The following is a 24503-nucleotide window of genomic DNA, read 5'->3' as shown; positions in this document are numbered from 1 at the left end:
CGCCCCCGCCCTGCTCCAGGCCCGGCCCCGCCCCGCTCCAGGCCCTGGCCCCGCCCCGCCCCAGGCCCCGCCCCCGCGAGCTCACCAGAGGCAAGTCCATGAGCACCTGCATTCCATCACCTGGGCCCATGTGGGCCACGTGGTTGAAGTTGGTTGGGTTGGATATCATCTTGGATCTCAGTTCTGGGTCTCTAAGCATCTCTCTGAGGGAAAGCAGGGTATTGTCGAGACCCACAGATGGTCACCGTCCCTTGGCTCGCCTCCCCCCCCCCCCCCCCCCCCCCCGCAGCGAGGCCGGGCTGGCCAGGGAGGGCGCGCTCACCGCCGCTGCTGCAACCTCTCCTCCTCCGGCACCTTGAAGACGAAGCGCCTCTTGCTCCTGGTCCGAAGCATCTGCTTCTTGCTGTTATCACAGGTGTCGGGCACGTTGAGGGCTGTTCCTGCGGGGATGCGGAGCGACCCCTGTGGGCCCACGTGGCCCTCGAGCTGGCGACGCGCAGGCCCCCCCCCCCCGCACTTCCACGCGCCGCCAGGCTCACCCGCGAACTTGCTCCTGAAGTAGATCAAGCGGGGAGGCTCGCAGTTGAGGAGGTTGAGGGTGCCGTCGGAGCTGAGCGGTCTTATCTGTGTCGGGGAGCAGACAGGGCGGCTAGCGGGGGGCCGGGGGCGGGGCGGGAGGGGCTGCCCCGCACCGGCCCGGGGGGCCTTACCCTCCGCAGGCCGATGGTCTGAACCCACTCCATGGTGCGCACGTCGAACACGTCCACGCCGTACTCGCTGTACACCGTGACGTGAGAGGGGCTGCAACCTGGCGTAGACGGAGCAAGCAAGGTGAGCGACCCACGTGGCTGGCCCACACCTGGCGCCTTCCACCCTGGACGGCAGCGGCCAGGCCCCAACACCCGGGAACTTTAGAAGGTGCCAACGGGGGACACGCCGCCCTCAGCTTAGGGGTTACAACCGGTTCAAAGGGCGGATACTTTCACCTTCCCACTCCAGAAAGAACCTTCGCTTCAAAGTTCACACCAACACCGCACGTTTACCTGCTTTACCATCCCCGTAGCTGAACATTTTAAATACCACGGTACAGATGCTCAAGAGGGTTTTTAGTTTAAAAAGCTAGCTTTTTCATTTAGCCTCCTTACACCATCACTGCAAAAACAACTGCTTCAGGCTCAACGCATGTGAAATTGAGGCAAATTCCTTTAAGAGATGCCAAAAAGTCAGGTTTCTGAGTCAATATTTAACATCTCCAAACAAAACTGCTGCTTAGCTCTGGGGCAACAATCCTGCCCGTCTCCACCCCCAGCTAACCCACCGGCTCGCTCGCTCTGAGACTGGTCCTTCCTGGTCCTGCCGGGTGTTTGCAGGCAGCCCTCTGGTGGGCTGGCCCAAACACCTGGGACCAGCTTCCTGGGAGGAGCCCCGCGGCAGGAGGGCCATTCCCCCTCACCCCGAGTGATGGCATACTGCCCCGGGGGGGGGGGGGGGGGGGGGAGACGACGACACGGGAATGCTCCAAGGACTGCCGGCCCATCTGGCATTTGAGGTTTAAGGGGACAGTCCGCCCTTCAGAACTGCAGTAAGACTATCTGAACGGGGAAGGAGGGCCTGCTGGGGGGTGGGGGGCAGGGGGCGGGTGCGCGGTGCTCTGTCGTGTCCCCAGCGCCACCCTGCAGGAGCGCAGAGCCAGGCCGACAGCACAGCTCAGCCTCCGCTCCGGTTCTCCTGCCTTCCAGGCTTGACTTAACTCCCTCGTGTCACTACCGGAAGATGGACCTTTGCAAGGCTTCTCTTGATGTGTTGCTGTCAAGTTCCCAATGGGCTGTGTGGTCAGCCCTTCTCTTTTGAATACAAACAGGAAAATGAAACAGGCTTTAGGAAGGAGCCAAGAGGCTGGAACTGGCCAGCAGCCTGTCACAGAAGTGACAAGCAGAAAAACTTTATGAAGTAATTTTCAGAGGACCGTTCTGCACACGGAGGCCCCTGGGGCAGCTCCTCTTACTTGGGAACATATGGGGCTTCCTTTGCAAGGAGCCAAGGAGTGATCTGTGTGACTTGCTGATAAAGTGATAAACTGAGGCATCCAGTCTAAAGAAAACTGTAAATTAAAACATCAACACCAGTGGCGAGAGAACGGGCTGGGGAGCCTGACAGATCGGCGTTTGAGCCGGGCTCCGCCGTGTGCCCCACGCGATGCCCTCTGTCCTCCTTGGCCAGGTGGGACTGACTGCGCCTCCCTACTGGGGACAGGTGAGAATGAACACACGCAAATGCTCAGCACGGGAGTGGAACGAGGAGGCAACAGTCTTAGTTCTCCAGCCTGAATGTCAGTGACTTATTTTTCGCCAGCTCTAAAACGGATCTGGTGTCTGTACTGTGCACAAAGGGGAAGCGAGAACCGGACAGGGCCAACACGGGAGCTTAAGGTGTGCATGCCAGTCACAAAGCCAGGATGCCAAAAACATCACGCTCAGTGACCTTTCCACAATAAACTTTTCAAAACTTAGGGTTCAGGAGGAAAAGACCCTGACAGGCAGGGTTGCCACGTGGCTCTGTGGCAACTCCTGTCCAGGCTGCCCTTGAGGACAACGGGGAGCGGCAGGGAAGGGACCCGGCCTGCCACCACCTGCCTGTCTGTCTGTCTGCTGCCCTGGCTGAGGGCTGACCAAGGAACATGCAGAGGCCCGGAGAGCCAAAGGCCGGTGGATCCTCTCAAGGGCCCGGTGTCCTGGTTCCAACGCACTTGGGTACTCTACCAGCTTGGCGTGGCCAGCAACGAGGCACACAAAAGGTCGTCCTTTTACGTAATTAAGGAAAAATATGACCCCCACCTTCCACCCCGTCCCCACCCCCCATCCACTCAACATCAGCATGTACCCTGTGGCCCGTCTCATCAACCCCTGCTCTTTGTCTGACCTGCTGCTTCACCGACTCGGGATACACTGAGCAGGTGATATGAGGCGCAGAGTCTGCTAAGAGTGACCAGACAAGAGTGGGAAGTGCCCCCCCTGGAGCCAACTCGGGGCCTTGGCTCACCAAGCTCAGGCCTTAGAGACTCCTGTCCGGGGACCCCGTTCCACAGAAAGCCACTGAAACTAGACAAACAAAGGGACGCAGCTCCCAGCATTTCCAGGGACACATCTGTCCCAGCAGGAACTTTACCCCTGCACACTGGAGCTGAATTTTTTTCTGGCTACCAAAACCTTTTAGAGCTTGTTTTTATTACCGTGTGAGTTTATAAATCAGGGGCCCCTGCAAAGCCCGGGTGCCCCAGGAGAGAAAGGCACCGCGGGCAGGAGGCTGGCGCTAGAGGGGACCCCCCTTCCCCCCCCCCCCCACTGGTCCGAGATGCGCTGTCAGGACTGCACCTTCTCTCGAAGAAATGCACGGGGCCCGCTTCTCTGGCGCCTAACTGCTCGGCTAAGGGAACTGAGAGACAAACCAAAGCAAACTAGAACGCATGCTGACTGTCGAGGTGAAGAGCAGCAACAGGGATATGGCAACAGAAAAACATATACATACTACAGGCAACAGGCGCCGCAGGCCACATGAGCTCCTGCATGCGTGACCTCCGGCCTTGTGGGTCCACGTACAGTCCCATGTGGCTGAAGCAAAGCAGGTACTCCTCGCTTTTGAGCTCCACAGCACAAAGGGCATCAAAAGACTGCTGTGAGAGGAACGTAAGCGAGGGGTCATTGGGATTTACCAGGGTTAGAGCCTGCCCGTCCCCCTGGGGGCTCAGCAGAGAGAACCCCGAAGGGTAGCCAACACAGAGCTTGTCCTTGACCGCGGCCATCCACTGCACAGTGCCGGGGGCCACGATCTCATTGACCTTCCTGTGGAAAGGCCTAGTTCTCTGGACCTCATAGCAAAGGACCAGCCGTTTCACAGCTGCGAACAGGAAGGTGGAGGAGCCCTTGTTCAGTGTTGCGGTCGCTATGAGCTGGCAGCCTTTTGTTTCTGGAAGCTTGATGTCGACGTTGCTTTCTGCCCCGTCGAAGGCAGACCACGGACAGAGATGGACATGGTGGTTCCGGCCGCAGAGCAGGACGGCCACTTTGTCTTTGGGAGCAAGCTCGATCTGGTAGACTTTCTTGTAGTCAGCAACTCGGACGATCACTGCGGGAACAGAAATGCAGTGTCTCACGGTGGCTCCCGGGCACCTGCCCAAGGGCGCCACGAACCTCCCCATCGGCTCCCTTCCCTGCCAGCCAGCTCTAGAACACGCTCTAGAATGTGCCTCCACCCCTGCCAACGTCACTGTCCTGCAGATGCCAGGGCAGCGCCCTCCTTCAGAAGCCCCCAGGGGCCGCCATTCTCACACTCCTCCCTCTGCCTCCATGGCACTAGCCACCCCCCCACCAAGCTGGGAGATGCTGAGCGTGCTGTGGCCTCGGGGGGTGGATCTGGACCTCCTTCCAGTTCATCCCTGAAGACGAGAACCCTCGGGTTGCATGTGGGGAACAAAGGCCCATCTCCAACCTCACTGGACCCTCAGATAAACTCTCTGAAAGCACCCACCCCCAAATTAACCCAATCTCCCCAATACCCTAATTGGTTGGGATCTGCACTAAGGGCTCTCTGAGCAGAGCCCTTGGTCTGGAACCTGAGGGACCAACAGCCCTCGGTGTAGGCCAGCAGCGGTCACCCCTGGTGATATGCGTTTACACCGGGCTCGGCAGGAAGGGAACGCTGCCCACCGTGGAGCAGCTCCTTATTTCTGGGGGACGTGGCCAGACCCTGGCCCAGGGCCCAGGCCAGTTCTAGTCTCCTTGGAATTCTCTCCTGAGACACAGGGTGGTGAAGAGGGGAGACATGGGATACTTTCCATTTCCTTGCCGGGAAGAAGGAAATGTCAAACTTTGAAGCGGAGAAAGGAAGTTTCAGGAAGGCCTCAGCACGTGCAGGAATTCAGCGAACGATCCTCCTTCTTGCCCCCACTCCCTCCCCAATCCTCTCCTTGACGAGCCCAGTGAGCACAGTAAGCTGCTCACCTGCCCCCGCCAGGGGCTGCTGGTTGGTCTGGGTGCCCTGCTCTGCCCGGGGTAGGCCCTGCCCACCGCTGAGGCACCAGTGGGCACTCCGCCCGCACCTGCCGAACATCTGTCCGTCTGTTGCAAACGACGTTTCTCAGCTGTTTGCCTTTCCCTGTGTTTCCGTAATTCACACATCCCTGAACGCCTCTCAGCTCGCGAGGGTTCCTGCCACTGCCCCCGCACCCGGCTGTGCGAGCCCGGGAGGACGGGCGGCAGCCCCTGTGCACTCACCGTCGCGGGTCACCTCTATGACGTAGAGCCCTTCTTCTAGGCCGACCACGATCCTGTCCCCATCTGTCAAGGCGGGAGGGGTAAGAACAACACACGAACGTCAGTCCTAGTGACGCACACCGTTCGCCTCTCGAAGCAGACGCAGGAACTCCGCTCCAACGGACAACACGGCCGTGGCCGCCGCCCGCTGGAGGGCGGATCGGGCACCGCACCCGCTGACACGCTCTGCTGCTCCCTGTGACTCAAGAGCGCGGCCCCACGCGGCACCTGGCACGCACCCACGACGGCGGCGCTCAGGACGGCCTTGATGAGAGGCAGCGTGCTGTCGTAGGCCTCCTGCGGGACATGCACCACCTGGTTCCTCAAGCGGTTCTTGTGGAGGATCGACTGCAGTCCTTCTAGAATCCCAACCCACTTCCTCTTTTCGTTCTCATTTTCTGTCAGAATGAGCAGTGAGCTGGTCTTAGAAGGTATCCCTAAGAGAGAGGCTGTCACCTTCGTGACAGACAAAGAAAAGAGCCATGAGACAACCAAAGCACAGCACACAGACGCCCGCAGCCTGGCCTGGACGCCACCTCGCGCTGGAGGGCGTGCTGCCCGGCAGTCTGGCTCAGGGCGACTGCTGAGTCCCGATTCTGGGGTGCCCACAGACGCTGTGAGGGGCTCTGCTGCTGTAAGCGGGCGGGGGCACTGTTATAAACGGTTATATATAAAGGGCCCTGCATCCCTTCCTTGTCAGATTTTGCTCTTGCCAACACTGTGATGGAGTTACCCCATTTTAAAACTACTTCTTGAATGACCTCACTATAATTAACAACAGAACAGGAAAAACAGAATCTCCCACACAAACACTCTGCCCACACGTGCTTCCCTGTGAGCGCCCCCTGAGCCCGCAGCAGGAGCCTGGATGGCGTTGGCTGGTACAGAATGGTCAGCTTTTAAGCACCCAAGGATGGCAATTTTCTGTATCATACGTGTGAGGCAGTCTCTGAACTGATAGGTAAGTTCAGGAAAGAGGATTCTTGGACTTCATTTTGTGGTCAGTGAAAATCCTACTGTGTTTATAAAAATTCCCAATGGAGGGGTTGGGGGTGATTCTTTCCCTAATCCACAATCGCTCAGAGGCTTCCTAATGCCACACCATCTAACATCAACCCAGTGGGGGGACCCTCCATCTCGGCCAACAAAAATGCTGCTGGGAAACGTCTACTGATTCCTTCTGTTTTGCTCCAGTTGAGGACGAGTAAGTCCCGGGGAGGGGAACTGCGGGGGCACATCCCATCCATAAAGGACCACGGGGCGGCTCCCAGCATCAGGCACACTGTGACTGCACATACAGACCAGGTGGGTGCAGGACAGAAGGCAGTACTGGTGACGTGGGGAAGGCGGGGCCCTGGGGAGGAGGGACCCCAACATGAGGGACGGCATCTGGAGCAAGGCAGGAGGTGGAGGAACAGGAGTTCTGGGTCTGCTGGCCCCTTGCTATGGCACAGTGAAATGCTCCAAAGAACTGTTCCATCTTAACCACGAGTTTTCCTTTTTAGGATTAACAAAACACCTCCAAGGAACAGAGAAAAGCATACCCTGAATATACACGGAATATCTCGGCGGGAAGCATGTATGACGTCTGAGGCCAGGACTGAGCTCACCGAGAACTCCTCATCTCTGGTAAGAAACAGAACACTTGGAACATCAGAAAGAATGGGCACATGGGCCTGTCCCCCACCCCCCAGTGCTACAAATCTCCTGAGAAAGGATACTTCCACGGCTCTACTTTCTAGAACATACGGTTGGCCCCTTGCCTCCAGCTGTGTAAGAAAGCGCTTATGCTGACAAAGCCCACAGACTCGAGAACCCTGCAGGTGTTTCAGTGATGAGGGACGTGTGAGAATAAAAGCCCTTTCCCTGAGCCACATGGTTCTAGTCTGTGCCAGATGCTTCCAGCCACATACACATCGCTGATTTGGCCCATACTTGGCTACAGTCAAGTGGCTGCCTGGTGACGGCTTCTAAGAACGGGACACAACCTGCAGAAACAGCCGTGCAAGCCCCACGTCCAACACTCTGAATCCTGGGCTCCACCTGCCTGTGGGCTCTTGGCCACCAGGCCAGGGCGCACCTGCGCCCAGTGACGGACGAGCAGGATTGCCTGGGGATGTGGAAGTGGGAGCCGCTGTGGAGGTGACTCAGCTACACGTCTGTCCCTGCAGCTGTCGTCGGGGGCACCACAGCCCGTGGCCCCCCAAGCACCAGTGCGGAGATTGAGGCGCCAGGCCCTCGCCCAGGTCAGGGGCAGACGGGACACCAGGCCCTGTGCTGAGCGTGCGCCTTCTAGGAACTGCTTTGATCTTCACAACCAACCTCCGACCTAATGATGTAATCATGCCCATTTTACAAATGGGGAAACACAGAGCTGTACGCTACCCCTAAGAGAAGCCAGGAGGGAGGGAGCATGCTACGCCGTCTCTCTCGGTCGGATGCTAGGAAGGCAGGTGATGAGAGATCCGTGGTAACGGAGGGTGTCATGCGGCAGAACCCTGGGCTCTAGGTTTCTGTCACAGACAGGATGTGCAGGTGCCAACACCTTGGGCTGGGCAGTGTGTTTCTGGGAAACCTCCTACCTGTTCTTGGGGCAAACAGTCTCCTTAAGTTAAATACCTATGTGCCAAATTGTTGGGTGCAAAAATACCCACAGGGAAATTTCTAGCACGCACGTCAAGCACCTGTTTTTAGAACTGCGTGATGACCGAGGATGTGAAGGTATAAATGAGGTTAAAGATTACCCAGCAACAAACTCCCATTTTGGGCTAAAGAGAAGTCAGTCAGAACTCACAGAACAGGACGGAACACACAGAACAGACCTGAGGTCCAGGACCTGGCTGGCAACAACACCAGGCTGGGTGGACTTTCCTTCGGGCAGGTCATAGAGAAAGAGCTTGCAGTCACAGACCACTGCGTAAGCCCGCTGCCATCCTTTCTTCACCCCAGTGGGCTTCGGGACCTACAGATAACAGTGAGCACGTTCCACTGGTCCAGAAAGGCCAGGCCCCGGGCCCCAGGAGCCTCCTTGCCAAGGGCTTCCGTCCAGCTGCTGCGTGGCTAGCCTGCTTCTCCAGGGACAGCGCCCCCCCATGACCCTCCTGGGCGGGCGGCCAGAGCCGGTCTGGGCCCAGGAAGACTCAGGGCATGACTGGGGAGGGGTCCACACAGGATAAAAGGTGATGCAGGGGACAAAATGGGCAACTCAGCGAACAGGTGTGTTCACACCACACACACAGCATCCTGGAATGCCATAGCTCTGAGGCTGTCCGGACACAGCAGTTTTAAGACAGCACTCGGCTCTGGAACCATCTCTAAGTGACCGAAAGGTGGGGATGAGGGGCTCCGGAGGACTGAGCATGTTTCTGGGCTCCTCAGAGCCCGGGGGGCCTGAATGCCTCACTGCCCAAGAGGGGAGGAATCCCAGGACCAGCACAAAGGTCACTTCACAAAGCAACCAAGGTCGGCTGTCAAGAGCAGTGCGGTGTGACTGTGGGTCATCACGACGGAGACAGGGAGAGCGGAGCTGATGCAAAGTGCCCTCCCCCGCCCGGGCCTTCACGCTCCTACCTTGACGTAGCCCTTGTAGGCCGTTCCTATGCCTCTCTGCACGTCCACGCCCAGAGGCCGCTTGGACTGCTCGGGGGGGATGGGGCACACCTGCGGAGCACTCTCTTTGCAGGACACGTGGCAAGCAAACGAGCACACTGGAAAAGGAAAGGAGCACCGCCATCAGAACCTGCTGCCTCCAGAGCAGAAGCCACGGGAGCGCGTACGCCACAGATGCGGCCACGCAGTAATCCCATCACGGGAACAGCCCCGACACCCAGTGGAGCGAACGGTTTCTGGAACAGTCCCCGCAAAGCCCAGGGACTCTGGCACCGAGCGGCCCTCGAGCATGCTCGTGGGGGCCCTGACATGGGCGTGAGGGCTAGCATGGCGGCGTGGCCGCAGGGCCGTGCGTGCGCTCCCCCCGGAAGCCGGGCCTCACGCCCCATAGCTCTGTCCCCTCCTCGCCTGTGGAGGAAACCAGCTGCAGGCGTGTGACCAGGCAGTGGCTTCAGGGAGAGACGGGGCTCCTGGCAGCCGAGCAGAAGGCCTGCCAGGGAACAAGGAAAAGGCTTCTGCTGCCAGGTAGACGCACACAAAGCTGCTTTTGCAGAGCAAGTCCCCCTGTGACCAGCTGCTGTCACTTGTCATCGCGTGTGGCGCCAGCTGGGGGCCCATCTGTGAGACGGGCGATCGCACCGCACCGTCGTGTTGCCGAATGGGAGTGCGGCACGGGGCAGTGATGCGCCCAGAGATTACAAGGCCAACAATGACACCAGGAGAGACCAAACACCGGCGCTTACCCTCAGATGACGTGACGGGGAAGAGTGTAAGGTTCTGTTTACTCTCTGCTCTTCCTGATTTTCCAGAAGGACCGTGGACATTTCATTTCATAGTAAACAAGAGCCCACGGATAACCTGGGCCACCCTGTGGCCCTGTGCTCTCCCGCAGCCGCAAGGATTTGGGACCGTGTCTCCCAAAGCTCGACTGAGTGTTTATAAACCTAAAGAGGGAGACAATCTGCCCTCGGCTAGCTCACCAGGGGCTCTGTATTCCAGCCTCGTCTGACTTTAGAGTAACTGCCCCTCCTGCCCGGGTGCACCCCAGTCACACACACACCCCCCGCGGCTCGCGGCCGCCACTCACCCTCACAGGCGTAGCCCTGCCGGATCAGCCCCACCATCAGGGACGTGCAGTGGCTGCACTGTGTGGGGCTGGAGAAGGACTTGATGCTGAACTGGTGAGCTTTTGGCTGGAGGAAGAACATCGAGAAGGTGAGACCCAGGCTCTGAGCAGGGACCATCAGTCTGCTTGTGATCAAACCGAGGGACTTGGGCATGACCCCGAGAAGCCGAGAATGCGCAGCTTCACTCTGAGGTCTATGTGCTCCTTACCGGTATTAACCAAGGAGTAGTGCTTACCACCCACCGACCAAACTTGAGCCAGAAAAGAAGTCAGCACATGCCTCCTCTGGTGAGCGGTCTTGCTCGCGGGAAGAGCAAGGGGGGCCGGGCAGGGACGCCATGCCAGCACCGCCCACACGCGCTCTGGGGCTGGCGCCTCGCCTCCTGGGGCTCTTGGGGGCTGGCTGGGGCCACGTTTTGGCGGGGGCTGCCACCCAGGGCTGCGCTCGCATGTGAGACCCAGAGCCACGCAAGAAACGAAGAGCAGCCCTGTTTCTAAGAGCAAGGGCCTGGACGGACCTGCCGCCCCTTGTTGGGAGGGCGGGCGCATCACGACACGATCCGCAGTGGAATGAAGGGTGAGGCTGAACAGAGGAGCAAGCTGGAGACATGCAGCACGGCCAGTGTGTAAAGCTCCGGCATAGCAAAAGAAAGGCTCATTATTCAGGGGCACAAATACTACGGGACCACGTGTAAGAAGCAAGGGAGTGGGCAACACAAAATCCAGAGGGCAGCCCCCCTGACCCCTGACTCTACGGGCATCGAAGCCCAAAGCCTAACAAAATCAAGTGTCTAAGTTGGCCCGCTGTCTATGGTTGGGGCCATGCCTCGTTAAAGGAGAACGAAGCATCTAAGTGCATCAAGCCAAATGCTTGCTAAGCTGGAAACTTTGGGCCTCCTCACGAGAGCCCTGGGAGCTGGCGCAAGGCCCCCACATACACTTCTGGGGAGGACAAGGTACAGAAGTGCACGCTGGGGGCTGCTCCGCTTACTCTGGGGGAAACACCCTTCCACGGACCCCAGGGCTCTCCACCGCTCCAAGTGCAGACGGACAGATGGAAGTCAGCCGCGAGCAGCGCAGTATGGACACGTGACCAGAGGGGTCACTGCTGGAGAAGGGAGTACGATCTGGGAGATGCAGGAGAGACCGAATACCGAAATTTCCAATTAACATGTGACCATGTGTCATTCACTGGTTGAATTAAGGAGACACAGGGTCAGGGGCACCCAGGTGGCTCAGTCGTTAAGCATCTGCCTTCGGCTCAGGTCATGGTCCCGGGGTGCTGGGGTCGAGCCCCGCATCGGGCTCCCTGCTCAGCTGGGGCCTGCTTCTCCCTCTGTCCCTCCTCCTGCTTGTGCTCTCTCGCATGCTCTCTCAAATGAATTCTTAAAAAAAAAGAAAGAAAGAGAGAGAGACAGGGTCCCGACACTTCGTGGACCACACACTGCTCACGGCAAACCATTACTAGGAACCAGGGTCTCGCTGTGCATACAAAAATAGTAAGTCTTATTATTCAAAGTTCCCTCCTAAAACTGAGAAGGCAGCATGGGTGCAAAGCCAGGCCCCTACCTTTGGTCCGGCCAGAGCGAGGGGCTGCGTGGTGGGCAGTGGCACAGTGGGTGGCCTCTGCGTGGCCCGAGCCATGTCCTGGGGACAAGCAGGGACAGGTGAGCATCCTCTGAGCTCGATACTGCTCTTACATATCACACCCTGCTTGGGATTCTCTCTAGAACTGATTAATAATGAACGGCATTTTTAATTTCCTACGTTGTTGAGACATCGGTCAGAGCAGCCCTTGCCCAGCTGATACATGACAATAACAACTGAGACACAAGTTGGGCTCGGCGGCTGGCAGAGGGTCCTGCTACAGGGTGCGAGGTAGGACCGGGGGCCACCTTGGCATGAGCGCACCCTCTGCTCATCAAGGGCATGGGCGGGGAGGGGACCCAAGGGCTCACAGGGGAGCAACAGGGCAACACTGCTTACTTCCTGCTGTTCTGTGCTTGCGGCCACAGAAACCGATGGGGACACCTCTGGCTTCGGAGCCTGGGTCTCTTGCTCCCCAGCTGAGCTGCTCTGTGAAAACAAAGGCGGAGACACAGTGGGAAGGAGAGAACTTCCACAGAAGTCAGACTCTGATTGCACGGTCTGTCCCACTAGGGACCCCGGGTCCCACCCAGGCCCGTACTCCCATCACGTCCCATCAGAGTCCACTTCACTCACAGCTGTGCTGCCTTCCCCCAGGGCCACTGCCCTTGGCATTCTAAGACCAGAGGGGTGACCGCGTGGTCTCACAAGCCACGTGGTCTCACAAGCCAAAGGCCAGAGGCCACCTGCCTCACCCTCCACCCGCAGCCCTGACCACCCGTTCTCCCCACCGTCCCCCATTTAAGGGGCAGGACCCGGAAACCGCTGACCCACTGGTCTCGTTCAGAAGTGACTTTATCTATATCTGGTATCGTTAAGATAAAGGAGTCCAATACTTTTTAACCTCATTTCAGGGGCCAGGAAGAAATTCGGACATCAACAGGGGTCTGGGGCCTATGACCCAGAAGTAAGAATTTCCCTGAAAGTTCTACAACACAGGGAGGCAATGTTTTGTTCTAAGAACTCAAGATTCCCAAATTAATTTCACAATTTGAAACTGAAGCTAACGCTTTGAATCTAATTTGAAGCTCATTTTAAGACCACTTGAAAAGGACCTCATTTTGAGTATTCCTGAAGTTATTTCCTCACGAAAGGCTGTGGTATTTGCACAGACGTACATAAACTACGTACTTATGCTCAGTAAGTGTTAGCACCGAGACGCAGAGGTAGCTGGAAGGTTCCTACGGGAGAAGCTGACAGCTTTATCTTATGTTCCACATTGAAACCCCAAGGAAGCAAACCAGAGAAACACTTTTTAAAAGTTGTAGTTAATGAGGTTCCTACATAAGGAGCCGAATTCAGATGGGATGGTGGTGTGTGCATATGAACACGTACAACTGTGTACTGTGGTATATATTTGAATCTGTTAACAAATTCACCAGGGAAACGCTACATCAATTAGCTAATCATCAAAGTACAAACTAAGCAAATTTCTCCCATAAATAAGGTGTATTACATGCATTAGAGTTCCATCTCTAGATAAATGAAAAGTAAAAGAATATCAGGTAACTGAATTTCAGCCATGGAACAGCCTGGCTAGTCTCCCTTGGTTGGGGAGGCCAAGGATGGGAATTAGGATGAGGAGCCGTCCCCATCTGAGGGCTGCTAGGGACACAGGGAGGGCGCGGGGGGCCAGCATGGGCAGTGACTTACTTCTTCCTGAGAGGCTGGCAGAAGATGTGGGGACGAGGCAGAGTCCTTGATTGCGACAGATGGGAAGCATCACTTCCCGCCCAATGAACCCTTGCACAAAAATACACTGATTCCATCACCATGGCCAACCCTGTAGTATTTAATGTGTTTGTACAGAGAAAGCAGGATAGAAGCTTCTAAAAGATGATCCTCAGGTCTGGAAACATCTCCTGACAAACCTAGACTCTGACCAAGGATTTTTTCTTTCCATCAGTGAACGTCCTTCCTCCTCAAACCACAGAGGGAAGGAGGGACAAAGACCAAACAGGGAGACTGCAGGAGCGCTGGCTGCCGGATACGGTGGCCTCTGTCCAGGTGCAAGATGAGACCACCTCCCCAAGGACCGCTCCTCTTGGACTAATCCTGTGGCAATGCCTTGGCTCTCCGGGCCACCTCCACCCGGTAAGGACAGCCGCCCCCGGTCCACCAGGACGTGCCTGGTGCTCCCGCAGTGGGAGACACATGGGCCTTATGAGGCAGCAGGTTTCTGAAGGAACCAGCTTGTGAGGACCGGGTAAAGCTATCTGCTTCTTAAGGAAAACTGAGGACTTTAGGGAAAAGACAAGCATCACTAATTTGGTAAGAAACCATTTTGACAGGTGAATAGAAGCAGGTATGGGAGAGTGGTAGGAGCAATACAGACCTGCTTGATTTGGTAATAACTGATCCTAGGCAAGGACTGCTGCCGGATACCAGCCCGCAGCCATCCCAAAGTCCCAATGCTTATGAAGGGGTGGGGCGGGGTCTGGCGGACACCACCTCACTCTAATGATGAAGCCTGGCACCCCCAACCCTACACACATGGGAAATACCCAACATCTCCTGCGCAGAATCCATGCCAAAATGTTTAACCCGCTTCTAATCGCGAGGAACTATCAGACAAATCCAGAACATAGGACATTCTGCAAGATGGCTGGGACGGCCACTAGGGAAATACAAATGCTATAAAAGCTGGGGGTGGGGGAGGAGTGGAGGCGCTGTTCCAGATCCAAGACGGATGCGACCTATGGGCTCTGGCTGGATCCTGACCGGGGAGGCCAGCCAGCAGTAAAGGACTTTGCTGGGCAACAAGGGAAACGTAAACGTGTGCTCTGCTTAGGCTTCAGCGGGAAGTGTCCTCCGCACTGCAGTCCTGCGAGAACACCCTCGTCTCGGGAAACAGACCCTGGAGTGTGAGGGGACGTGTCTGTGCATACCGGTGAGATAGCTGTATGCTTACTGTACTTTCCTTCAAGTTTCCTGCAGGTTTATAATTTTCTAAATAAAAAGTTGGAGATCAACAAAAAAAATGACGCTTTATCAGAAATCCCATTAATGAGATCTGCTTTCATTATTTTTACTTTCTGGCTCGTTTCAGGGTTTGCTAGTAAGGGTCCACCCCTTACTAGCATTTTGGAAAAAGAGGGAAAGGCTGTCCTGGGTACACCTGCAGCGCACGCACAGATGAAGCGGGGCTCACGCAGCACCAAAGCCACTTCCTCACGCGGCTCCGACCTACTCCCGGAGCAGAGGCCCGTCACACTGAGCGCCAACACCAGGCTGGCGACAGGGTACCCGGGGCTGGACTGCCCTCATAAACCACTTTCCTCCACCCGTCCTTAAGACCAAACTGTACAGCCATACAGGACTCGCTGAAAGGTTAATGAGGCTTATTCATTTGCTGTGGTATGAGAATTTGTATTTTCAAAACTGCCACGGGGCGCCTGGGTGGCTCAGTCGGTTAAGTGTCTGCCTTCAGCTTAGGTCATGATCTCAGAGTCCTGGGATCGAGCCCCGCATCTGCTCGGCGGGGAGTCTGCTTCTCCCTCTGCCTCTGCCTGCCCCTCCCCCTGCTCGTGTGCGCTCTCTGACAAATAAATAAATTAAAAACAAAAACTGCCTGAAATACTCAGCACACAGCCAGAGGCCAGCGTAGATTTCTCCCCCAAAGATGCTGAGCACTTTCTTAATCAACTTCCACTTAGTCTGAGGATGCTTCTCTGGGATCATTTTAAATACCTTAAATGTGTCTAACCTCATACACCGACCACCACGTGATGGGTCCGCATGAGGAAAATGCTGTTAGATGTTGTGGGTGGCCCCACATGGGATCAGAGCATGTCATACTAGCTCTAACTTACCATCAATTCATTTGTCACTTTTAAAAATAACCACTTACTCTGAACGTCAGATCGTGTGCAAGAGGGGCAGTGTTGAAATACTCAAAAATAGAATCCTGAAAATCCGGAAGTTTAAGGCCTGTAAAAAAGAAAGACCAGTCAAGGCAGGTTTAAAAGATGGTCTTTTGTGCTTAAATGAGAAGACGCAACGTCATCATGATGTCAATCCTCCACAAGCTGATAAATCTGATGCAATTCTAGTCACGTTTGTTTGGGAGAGTCACCAAGGAAGATAAGATGGTCTCAGAAATCCCTATAAAAGGGGGTTGAAAGAGGAGATCTACCAGATATTAAAACAGGCTCCCCAAAACCTTTTTAATCACAATCAAGCCAACAATGAACGAGGAGGAAAATCCAGAGACAGACTCCGGTGCTCAGGGGAGTCTCATGTGGGAAGGGTCACATGTGAAATCAGTAGAGAGAGGAACTTTTCAATAACTGGTATCAGACTACTAACTAGCACAGGAAAAAGATAAAACTAGATCCATTCCTCAAAATGTACATCAGAGTCAATTCCAACTGAATCAGTAATCCAAATTTAACAAATGAAACCATAGCAGTATTAGAAAATATGAGTGAATTACTTGGAGTACCTGGGGATTTGAGAATATCTCCCTATGACTCAAGAAAAGAGAAGACTGATAAATTTATTGCACAAAAATTAAAAACAAAAAAGCACCAAAAAACATATGCTTGGTAAAAAAACATAAGCAAAGTAAAAAAGACAAACTGGGAAAAATATCTGTAACTTCTATCACAAACAAAAGACTCTTATCCTCGATATACAAAAAGCTTCTAGAAGAAAAAACCTGACATACAAAAAGCTTCTAGAAGAAACTTAACCTGAATTTTAAAAAATGGGCAAAAGATACAAATACATAAAAATTACAGAATAAGAAATGCGAATAGGTCTTAAACATACAAAAAGGAGCTCCATTTTGCTCATGATAAGAGAAGCACGAGTGAACTCTCTATTTCGATGCTACTTCTCGCCTATTCAGCATGCAGACCCACTCTGCAGGCGAGCCTCTGGGGCGGAGTCTGGCAACGGCTAGCACGAGTGGATGCATGCTTACTCTCTAACCGGCAACCCCGCTTCCAAAAATACCCCCACATAAATAGGAACTGTTATATACACATGGTTTTCTGTGCAGCCCAGCACCGTCCACAGCCCCCAGCAGACTGCGGTGCAGCATGGCCATGAAGGGACAGGACCTGGGACCACCTCGCATGCCGTGGCCCTACCCACACGCAGAATGGAGCCCCAAGCAGGCTGCCTTGCATAATCAGGAGGATATGGATGCATGCCTTTACACACATGTATTCGCTGTGTATTCCAAGATCTGATGGCAAGGATAAACCAAAGCCCGTGCTTACCTTTGGGGAAGGGATCTTTGAATGTGCCCTATTTCAGAATTTGGGCTTTGAAATTGTGTTAAGTGCTTTCTTTACGAAACTAAAAAAAATTAAATCTAACACAAAACCATATCCGTAAAAGAAGTTTATATTTAAATAATTCAGAAGCTTGGGCGCCTGGGTGGCTCAGTTGGTTGAGCGACTGCCTTCGGCTCAGGTCATGATCCTGGAGTCCCTGGATCGAGTCCCGCATCGGTCTCCCTGCTTGGCAGAGAGTCTGCTTCTCCCTCTGACCCTCCCCCCTCTCATGTGCTCGCTCTCTCTCATTCTCTCTCTCAAATAAATAAATAAAATCTTTAAAAAGAAAAAAAAAAGAATTCAGAAGCTTGTAATTTTAATTTACCAGTATCTGCTCTAAATTTTTCTTCCATCTTTTTCTTCAAAATTTCCATTTCTTCTAATAATTCTCTATTTTTGGCTTCGGAATCCTTTAGTTTACTAAAATAAAAAACAAAAAACAAATGGCTTTAAGCACACTGAGAATAGATCATCCACATGTTCACTTAGCAAGTGTCAGAATGTGAGGGCAGGGGCTCGTCTCCAGTGCCTAGGAAAGTGCTGGAACACGGCAGGCTCTCCGCTGAACAGAAACACAGATCCCCTCTTGGCCTGGGTGTGCCTACTGAGTATGTTATGGGAAGCATGGATACTTCCCAATTATAAACAGACACGGATTTTAAAAATCATGGTTAATGCAGGTGTATCTCTTGAGGCCGTCATGGAGTTTCTGACACTCCTAGTTTCTTTCCAGAGGAGTCCTTTGTCCTCCGAGGACACACGACCTCTAAACGTCTTTCTCATAGCTGGCAAGATGGCGGGCTGCACCTGAGACCATGACCGCTGCCCAAGCACTGGGGGTCTTGGGGCTCCCACGCGGTCACGGGGCAACACAGCAGTCAGACCGCGGTGGTTAATGTCTGGCCAGGAGGCGCCCGGTACAGTCCAGCAGCGGAGCGGGGGTCTGCACTGAACTAGCGGGGAGCGCTGGCTGGCCCACCGCACCTCTGCCTGTCTCATCATCTGTAAAATGGGGTTGCAAGACTGCCGGCCTCCCGGGAACACTGGAAGGGTCACATCGTTAACAGCATTGCTTACAGGGAGCATTATTTAAATGGTAGCTGTTATTACTCTTCTAGCTCCAAACCAACAGAACGTGTGACTCGGTAATCCTGTCAGTGACATCCTTAGCGACACCCAGGTGCCCACCGCCTCCAGGGAGGAGCCTGCCCCACCTTCCACATCAACTGCCACTACAAGTCGGGAGGCCTGGTTTTTACGAAGCCGCAAGCGGGTCACTACTGTGTCCTGGGCACGTCAGGCAGCATCTGCTGGTGGTGGCCCCTCATCACACACTGGCTGACTTTACTCTCGTGTGTAAATGGTGTTCTTATGACTGTATGAGGTTGGAAAAGAGCTTTCAAATAGGCATACCACCTTCCACCTATATTTTAAAGTAAGTTTCAGGTTAAAAGGAAAAATTCGAAGCTGATGAACTGAATAGCACTAAGGTGAAAAAGAAGCCCAGAGAGGTACCCACCAGACGTGTGGCCACGTCCTGTCACCCAGCACGGGGAAGACAAGCATCGCCCTCCACATACACAGACACTGACCCTTCAGAACTGTGGACTCATACCACTCTCGTTATTCCTTGGAAACACTAACATAACCCTCCAGTAGGTGAAGGGCATTTGCACATTCGTCCAGTCGATTCTTACTGAGCACCTACTAGGTGCCCAGAAAGTCCCACTGCTCAAAGCTCCTTCAGTCAACTATGTCACAGGACAGGGGCGTGCCCAAGGTCACACAGCCCCCCCGCTCGGTCGGACCACAGCGCCAGGTACCTTTCAAAGGAGAGATTCGTGTCTTTGACTTTCCGCAGCTCCTCCTGAACAAGCTGTTTGGCCCGGATCTCTGCCTCAAGAGCGGACTGCAATTCTAGCCGCGCAGACATGTCCAGCTTCTGACTCCGGCGAACCTTCCAAAGGGGATCCTACAGATGAAATATTGCAGATACGCTGTTAAGCTATTTATCTGTTAAACAAAATGCTGGCAGGTACTTCATCTTTTTTCTAAAACTTTTATTATCATTTAAATATTAATTTACATATTAATTTGATACCGTTCAATATTATCAAAGTCCATCAGACCCAGTTTTAGTTTGGGCATTTTGTGACTTTTATTCTTAGATATCTTGTAAGGAATGAGATGTACCTTTTCTTATTTTTTAAAAGAATAAAACTGAAACTCAAGTGTAATTTCTATTTGAGCCCACTAGACTCTCTTACAAACCTAAGATATATCGCGAGGTCTCAGCTGTCTTACTTTTCCTTTATCTGGAGACATTCTGCCATTTCACTCTTAGAGATTACGTCCGTACTCACCGGTCATTCCTACCGAGGATGAAAGACTACAGTAACGAAGGGGAGGGGGAGGGAGGGGGTAACTTAATGAAGCCAGCCTGATGACAGTGTCCTATTCCTGCTGAGCCCGATGTAGTCCATCCGCTTTCAAGAGGGACAGAAGTCTGGGGATACCACTTTGATAGGCCTTTTTAAAGTTTTAACACAGGATTTTTCATTTTCCGTCCACACAGTAAAGAGAAGAAAGATAACCCAGTGCAGGTGCGTAGGGACAGAGAGAGTGGCGCTTCATCTAGACACTAACGACTGTACTGAAATCCAGCAAGTGAGAGAAAACTCAGCGAGTCTTCAGATGACTGCATCGTACACGGATTTAACAGGTGAACAATACACTTCTCAGGACAGAAAGGAGATATACTTTCATCCAGCCCTCCAACAGGAATATCCTGTGACAAGAATCTCAATCAATCCATTTTGCTAAAAGGACTACGACTGTATTCTTTCATCTTTTCTTTTTTTTTAAGATTGTATGTATTTATTTGACAGAGAGACACAGTGAGAGCAGGAACACAAGCAGGGGGAGTGGCAGAGGGAGAAGCAGGCTTCCCGCTGAGCAGGGAGCCCGATGCGGGGCTCGATCCCAGGACCCCTGAGCAGAATGCAGACGCCTAACTGACTGAGCCACCCGGCGCCCCTCTTTCATCTTTTATAAGGCTTCTGCACTAAGTTTATTCAGTGCAGTTCATAAGTGCGAGTATACATGTAAACATGATTGGAAGAAAAAAGAAAATGTAGAAACAAAAAATATCTGATCATTTGAATTGGTTTTTATAAATCTAAAATCTAAAAATAACCATGTTTTCCAATTAAAGAGCAAAGAACATGGCTGTATTCTTCGACAGGACAGTATGAAATGTGCCGGGTGCTTGGGTGATGGGATGAGTGGTTAATGACACTGAAAGGTGCTGCCCCTTTCGGGTAAATATACCTTCAAATCAGCACAACACGGGGATGAAAATTTGGGTTTATTAAGTTCTGGATAAAGTTTTAATAGAGTTGTTCCACTCTACCGTTCTTGTTACTTGCATACGTTATCCACACAGTAACTTACACACATACACAGGTGTCGTACAAACGGCAAACGGCAAACGGGAGCAGGAGGGCTGCGCGTGGCTGTGCCCAGAAGTGAGCCTGGGCGCAGACGGTGCTGCGTTCAGCCCAGAGCTCGCCACGCTCCCGGCACTCAAAACACACGGACCACTGCCCAGGCGGATGACAGAATGAACAGGACCAGTGTCCGTGAGGGCAGCAGCCCGTCCTGGGGAGGATCCCTCCACAGAGCCCAGCACGCAGTGATCACAGGCTGTGGGAGCGTGTGCTATCAGAAGAGGCCGTGATCTCCTGGCAACGCGCAGACCCTGAGCTCCTCAGACTGGGTAGCTCTGGCCACATGGAAGTCCCGCCTCATCAGTGAGACCCGCCTGGCACTGAGCTGCACTCGTGCTCAACAGAAAGCCGTTAATGAATTCCATCGCCATCAAAATGCAGAGTTCAGAACAAAGCCTACCAGTGCTCTGGACCCCAGACTGGAGCTCCTCAGAGTCTCGAGCTCTTCGGTCATCTTAGAAGCAAGAGCCTGAAGATAACCTCGGGCATCTTTCTCGTCGCTGACCCTAGAGGAGGACCATACCCCGTGAGCCAGAGGAACCGAAAATGAGAACAGGTTCCTGCCTCCCACGGGACAGAGTGACGCCGTGTCCTATCAGCCAGAACAGTCGCCCACGACCATCGAATGCCTCTGCCAGCAAGGGCAGCCCCAAGTCCCTTCTGCTGAGTTGTGCGGAGGCCTGGCCTCCCGCTCACCAGAACACAGGGGGCGTGGCGTGCAAGCCTGACCCACACCGTCAGTGACTCGGTGCGGTTTCTCCACCTTTAGTCCAATGTGATGAGCACTGGACAGAGCTGCTGCCCCTCGACTTTAGCGATTCGGGGAAAGAGCAGAGAGGTCTGTGCTGAGGCCTCAGAGAAACCGCGTCGGTGAGGAGAGCCCAACGGGCTCAGGCAGGGCTGGGGACAACCGCGGCCGGGCACGCACATACCACTGAATGATCTCTGCAATCTGAGCTTCCCAGTGGGCAACCGACTCCCTCTTGGCTGCCAGGTCCTGCAGCTCATCCTCCAGTTGTCTATTTTGAGCTGTGAGTTTGTCCACAAAGGAACAAAGCTGAAATTAAACAATTGTACCACACGACTTGTTATTTGGTGCCTTTTAAACTTTTTTTTTTTAAGATTTTAACCTTTTGTATGTTCTGGGGATCTCCGTGGGAAGCTAGAAGCTAAAAGGGTGCTCTTCAAATAGGACGTCAGCATTGTTGCAGCCCAAGTTCTTCTCAAGAGTCTGAAAGCTTTCCTCGTTATGAGACATTATCCCAAACTTAGTTTTCAATGTAGATTTTTCGAGTGTATCTAACTTCCATCACATCTCAATACAAATCTGAACACACTAAGAGATAAGAGCTGGTGGTTTGGGGTAATTAGCAGCTTTTAACCCAGTGAAACACCCAATTCTGAAGATCAAACCTATGACTTCCCGTAAGCATTAAGCTCCCAGGACACGTGACCGAGGACATTGCGGCCGCGAGCGGGGGCGCAGATTACCCTCTCGCTCTCAGCCGTGAGCTTCTTGTTCTCCTCCAGAAGCAAGGCTCTCTCGCGCTCATACTTATCTCTTACTGTGCCTACCGCCTCCTCCATTTCCGTGTGCCTGGGAAGGTGTGAGAGAGAAGGGAGTCAGAAGCCAGTGAGCCAGCCCCCCAGGGGGGCAGGGGCACAAGCCAGCACCCGCGACACTGAGGAGCGCACGGACACATACCGCTCTCGCTTTGACTTCTCCAATTTGTCTTTTAACATGAGAACTTCCTTCTGCAGGGCCAGCTGGTGGCTCTCCGAATCGTGCACCTCCTTCTTCACGTTTTTGACTTCCAGCACATGGGAGGCCTCACGCCTGACCAACTCCTCTTCGTAAAACAGGACTTTCTTCTCAAGCTCAGATTTGATTTTGGAAATCTCCTGCTGATGTTCTAAGGTGGCACCTGGTCCCCGGCCTCCTTGCTTCATCTGAAGATAAAGGTTAGATTAAGTTAATTACAGAGCTCTGGGTCCTCCCGAGGGCCACGCGGCCTGTCACCCCCCCCCCAAGCGACAGGCGCTGCACCTGACACATCTGGCCCCAGCGGCGGATGCCAGGGGCTGACAGTATCTGCCTTGCTGAAGGGACGTGCCCCAATCTGCCCAGGACTCCAGAAGCTGTCTCTATGCCCTGACACGAAGGGTCTTCAAAGCCTCCTCCCACTGTTGGTTCATCACGCAAATATTGCTTTGAGGGCTGACTATGTGTTGGGCCCCCTGTAGTAACAGGGTTACACCGCGCTCTCTACTCTCGTGGGGCAGGGGGGAGAGACCGACGACAAGCCAGGGACTAAGCAACAAGATGCTAACACAAGGCAGCGCGACCAAGAACGGGGGGTGGCACGAAGCGCACAGTTAGAGACGGCGGCGCTGAGGTGGTGACACAGGAAGCGCCGTGTCAGGCGACGAGCGGCAAGGCAAACGCGCTGAGCTGGGAGCGAGCTGCGTGCACAACAGGAGGGTGTCGGGGTGGCTGGGGCGAGCGGGAAGGGGAAGTGCCCGGAGGGGCGCCGTTAGGGTCAAGTCACCCCGGAGCCATGGGAAGCCGCCGGTGGGCACAGGACAGGACGCACTCTGGCTGCCACGTGGAGCACGGACTGTCCCTCTGGACGGCGACAAGCACTTGGGCACAAGGGGGCAGAAGTCTAGGCCTACGGGGCTGCCGCCGGCCAGACCAGACGGCAGCAAGAGGACGGAGAGAAACAGGCAGCTCCGACATATGTGCTGGGGGAGGGGGAGGCCCACTGTCCCCACTTCGCAGGCAAGGAAACCAAGGCTCAGAACGGCAACTCGCGCACCTGAGATCGCACGAGGCTAACAAGGAGACCTACCGCCTCCTCACCCCTGTTCTACCACTAGCGCTCTCTGCTCGCTTGCTCGCTCCCTCCCAAGGTGCCTGGCTGCCCCGCCCGGGCCACCAGCCTGTCCCTTCAACTTCAGTGGCAGGATGTGGGCTTCAAGGAACATTTCCAGAAATGGACTCCACTGAATTTAGAAACCTGAGACAGGGAGGCCTGGGCGGCTCCGTCGTTCAGCGTCTGCCTTCGGCTCAGGTCACGATCCCAGGGTCCTGGGGTCGAGCCCCGCGTCGGGCTTGGCGGGGAGCCTGCTTCTCCCTCCTCCTCCCTGCTCATGCCCACCTCATTCTCTCTCTCTCTTTCTCTCAAATAAATAAAATTTTAAATAACAAAAAGAAACTCAATAAATGGTAGGTATCAGGTGTTAGTTTACCAGAGTTTCCTATAAACTGCCTGAGACTTTTTACAGAAGGGAAAACATGAAGGAACTGGACTTTTCAAAGGGAAAAGCTGCCATAAAGCCGTCTTCTCCAGGCCCGGCGTCTCTCCGCAGCCACCCTCCCCCGACAGGCCCACCACGACAGTCAGGGAGACGGTCTGGCCTCCGGAAGGCGCTACCTTGAGGGCCTCAAGCTCACTTTCCACTTGCTTGGAGAAGTTCTCGCTGTGCTCACGAAGCTTGCGCTCCCTGGAGGCCTCGGCAACGGCGTCCTCCAGCCGAGCTTCCAGCTGCAAGAGGAAGGCCCGCTGCTTACTGGCACGAAGCCGGCCCTCCGGACAGGGGCCCTCGGCCAGCGCAGTCCTACAGCGTCTGACTCCTTCCCTCCTCATCAGATTTCAGACCCAGTTAAAGGCTGAAAAACACACTTCAAGACTTGACCGGAACGGCTGGTTAGTAATAAAACAAGTTCAAATTCTAATTTAAATCAATAATTTGGCATTAAATTTCAAGAAAGGATGCAGAATGGTGAAGCAAGTACTTCGGGTGTCTGGAGAACACGAACTCATTATTAAACGACAATCGTCACGCGTGTGTGGGAGCGGGGGGCAGCGGAAGGACGGCAGCCCTGGCTGTGTGGGCCTCGGCGGCCTGCCTTGTCCCCCACAGTGACTCCTCTGCAGCGTGACCGCTAACGCTGGTCAGGGGTTCCACGGACCGGAGCCACGGCCAACTACAACTACAAAGGTATCTGGTAGTA

The 24503-nt window shown here is 54.2% G+C and overlaps 1 protein-coding gene across 4 annotated transcripts in view; it reads right to left on the bottom strand.

Moving 5' to 3' along the window:
* Positions 1-24503, bottom strand: part of CDC42BPB (CDC42 binding protein kinase beta) — a 98372-nt gene that overhangs the window by 7196 nt on the left and 66673 nt on the right. For 2 of the 4 annotated variants that reach the window (XM_034992710.1, XM_034992712.1), the window contains 21 exons: positions 23923-24033; positions 22191-22435; positions 21977-22082; positions 21418-21542; positions 20886-20991; positions 18800-18948; positions 17302-17396; positions 15542-15621; positions 12031-12120; positions 11614-11691; positions 10006-10111; positions 8880-9016; positions 8132-8271; positions 6854-6935; positions 5549-5765; positions 5271-5333; positions 3526-4122; positions 711-808; positions 540-624; positions 323-440; positions 86-203 (listed from right to left, as the gene is read on the bottom strand). In XM_034992710.1, coding sequence (XP_034848601.1) covers positions 86-203; positions 323-440; positions 540-624; positions 711-808; positions 3526-4122; positions 5271-5333; positions 5549-5765; positions 6854-6935; positions 8132-8271; positions 8880-9016; positions 10006-10111; positions 11614-11691; positions 12031-12120; positions 15542-15621; positions 17302-17396; positions 18800-18948; positions 20886-20991; positions 21418-21542; positions 21977-22082; positions 22191-22435; positions 23923-24033 — 2946 coding nt within the window. Of the gene's footprint in view, positions 1-85; positions 204-322; positions 441-539; positions 625-710; positions 809-3525; positions 4123-5270; positions 5334-5548; positions 5766-6853; positions 6936-8131; positions 8272-8879; positions 9017-10005; positions 10112-11613; positions 11692-12030; positions 12121-15541; positions 15622-17301; positions 17397-18799; positions 18949-20885; positions 20992-21417; positions 21543-21976; positions 22083-22190; positions 22436-23922; positions 24034-24503 lie in introns of those variants that run through there. The other 2 variants (XM_034992711.1, XR_004677022.1) reach the window with 2 other exon arrangements.

This window comes from Mirounga leonina, unplaced genomic scaffold (assembly GCF_011800145.1).
Source record: "Mirounga leonina isolate KUSES-001 unplaced genomic scaffold, KU_Mleo_1.0 Mir_82, whole genome shotgun sequence".
In the NCBI taxonomy this organism is placed as follows: domain Eukaryota; kingdom Metazoa; phylum Chordata; class Mammalia; order Carnivora; family Phocidae; genus Mirounga; species Mirounga leonina.
This window is presented reverse-complemented; position numbering and strand designations above follow the sequence as displayed.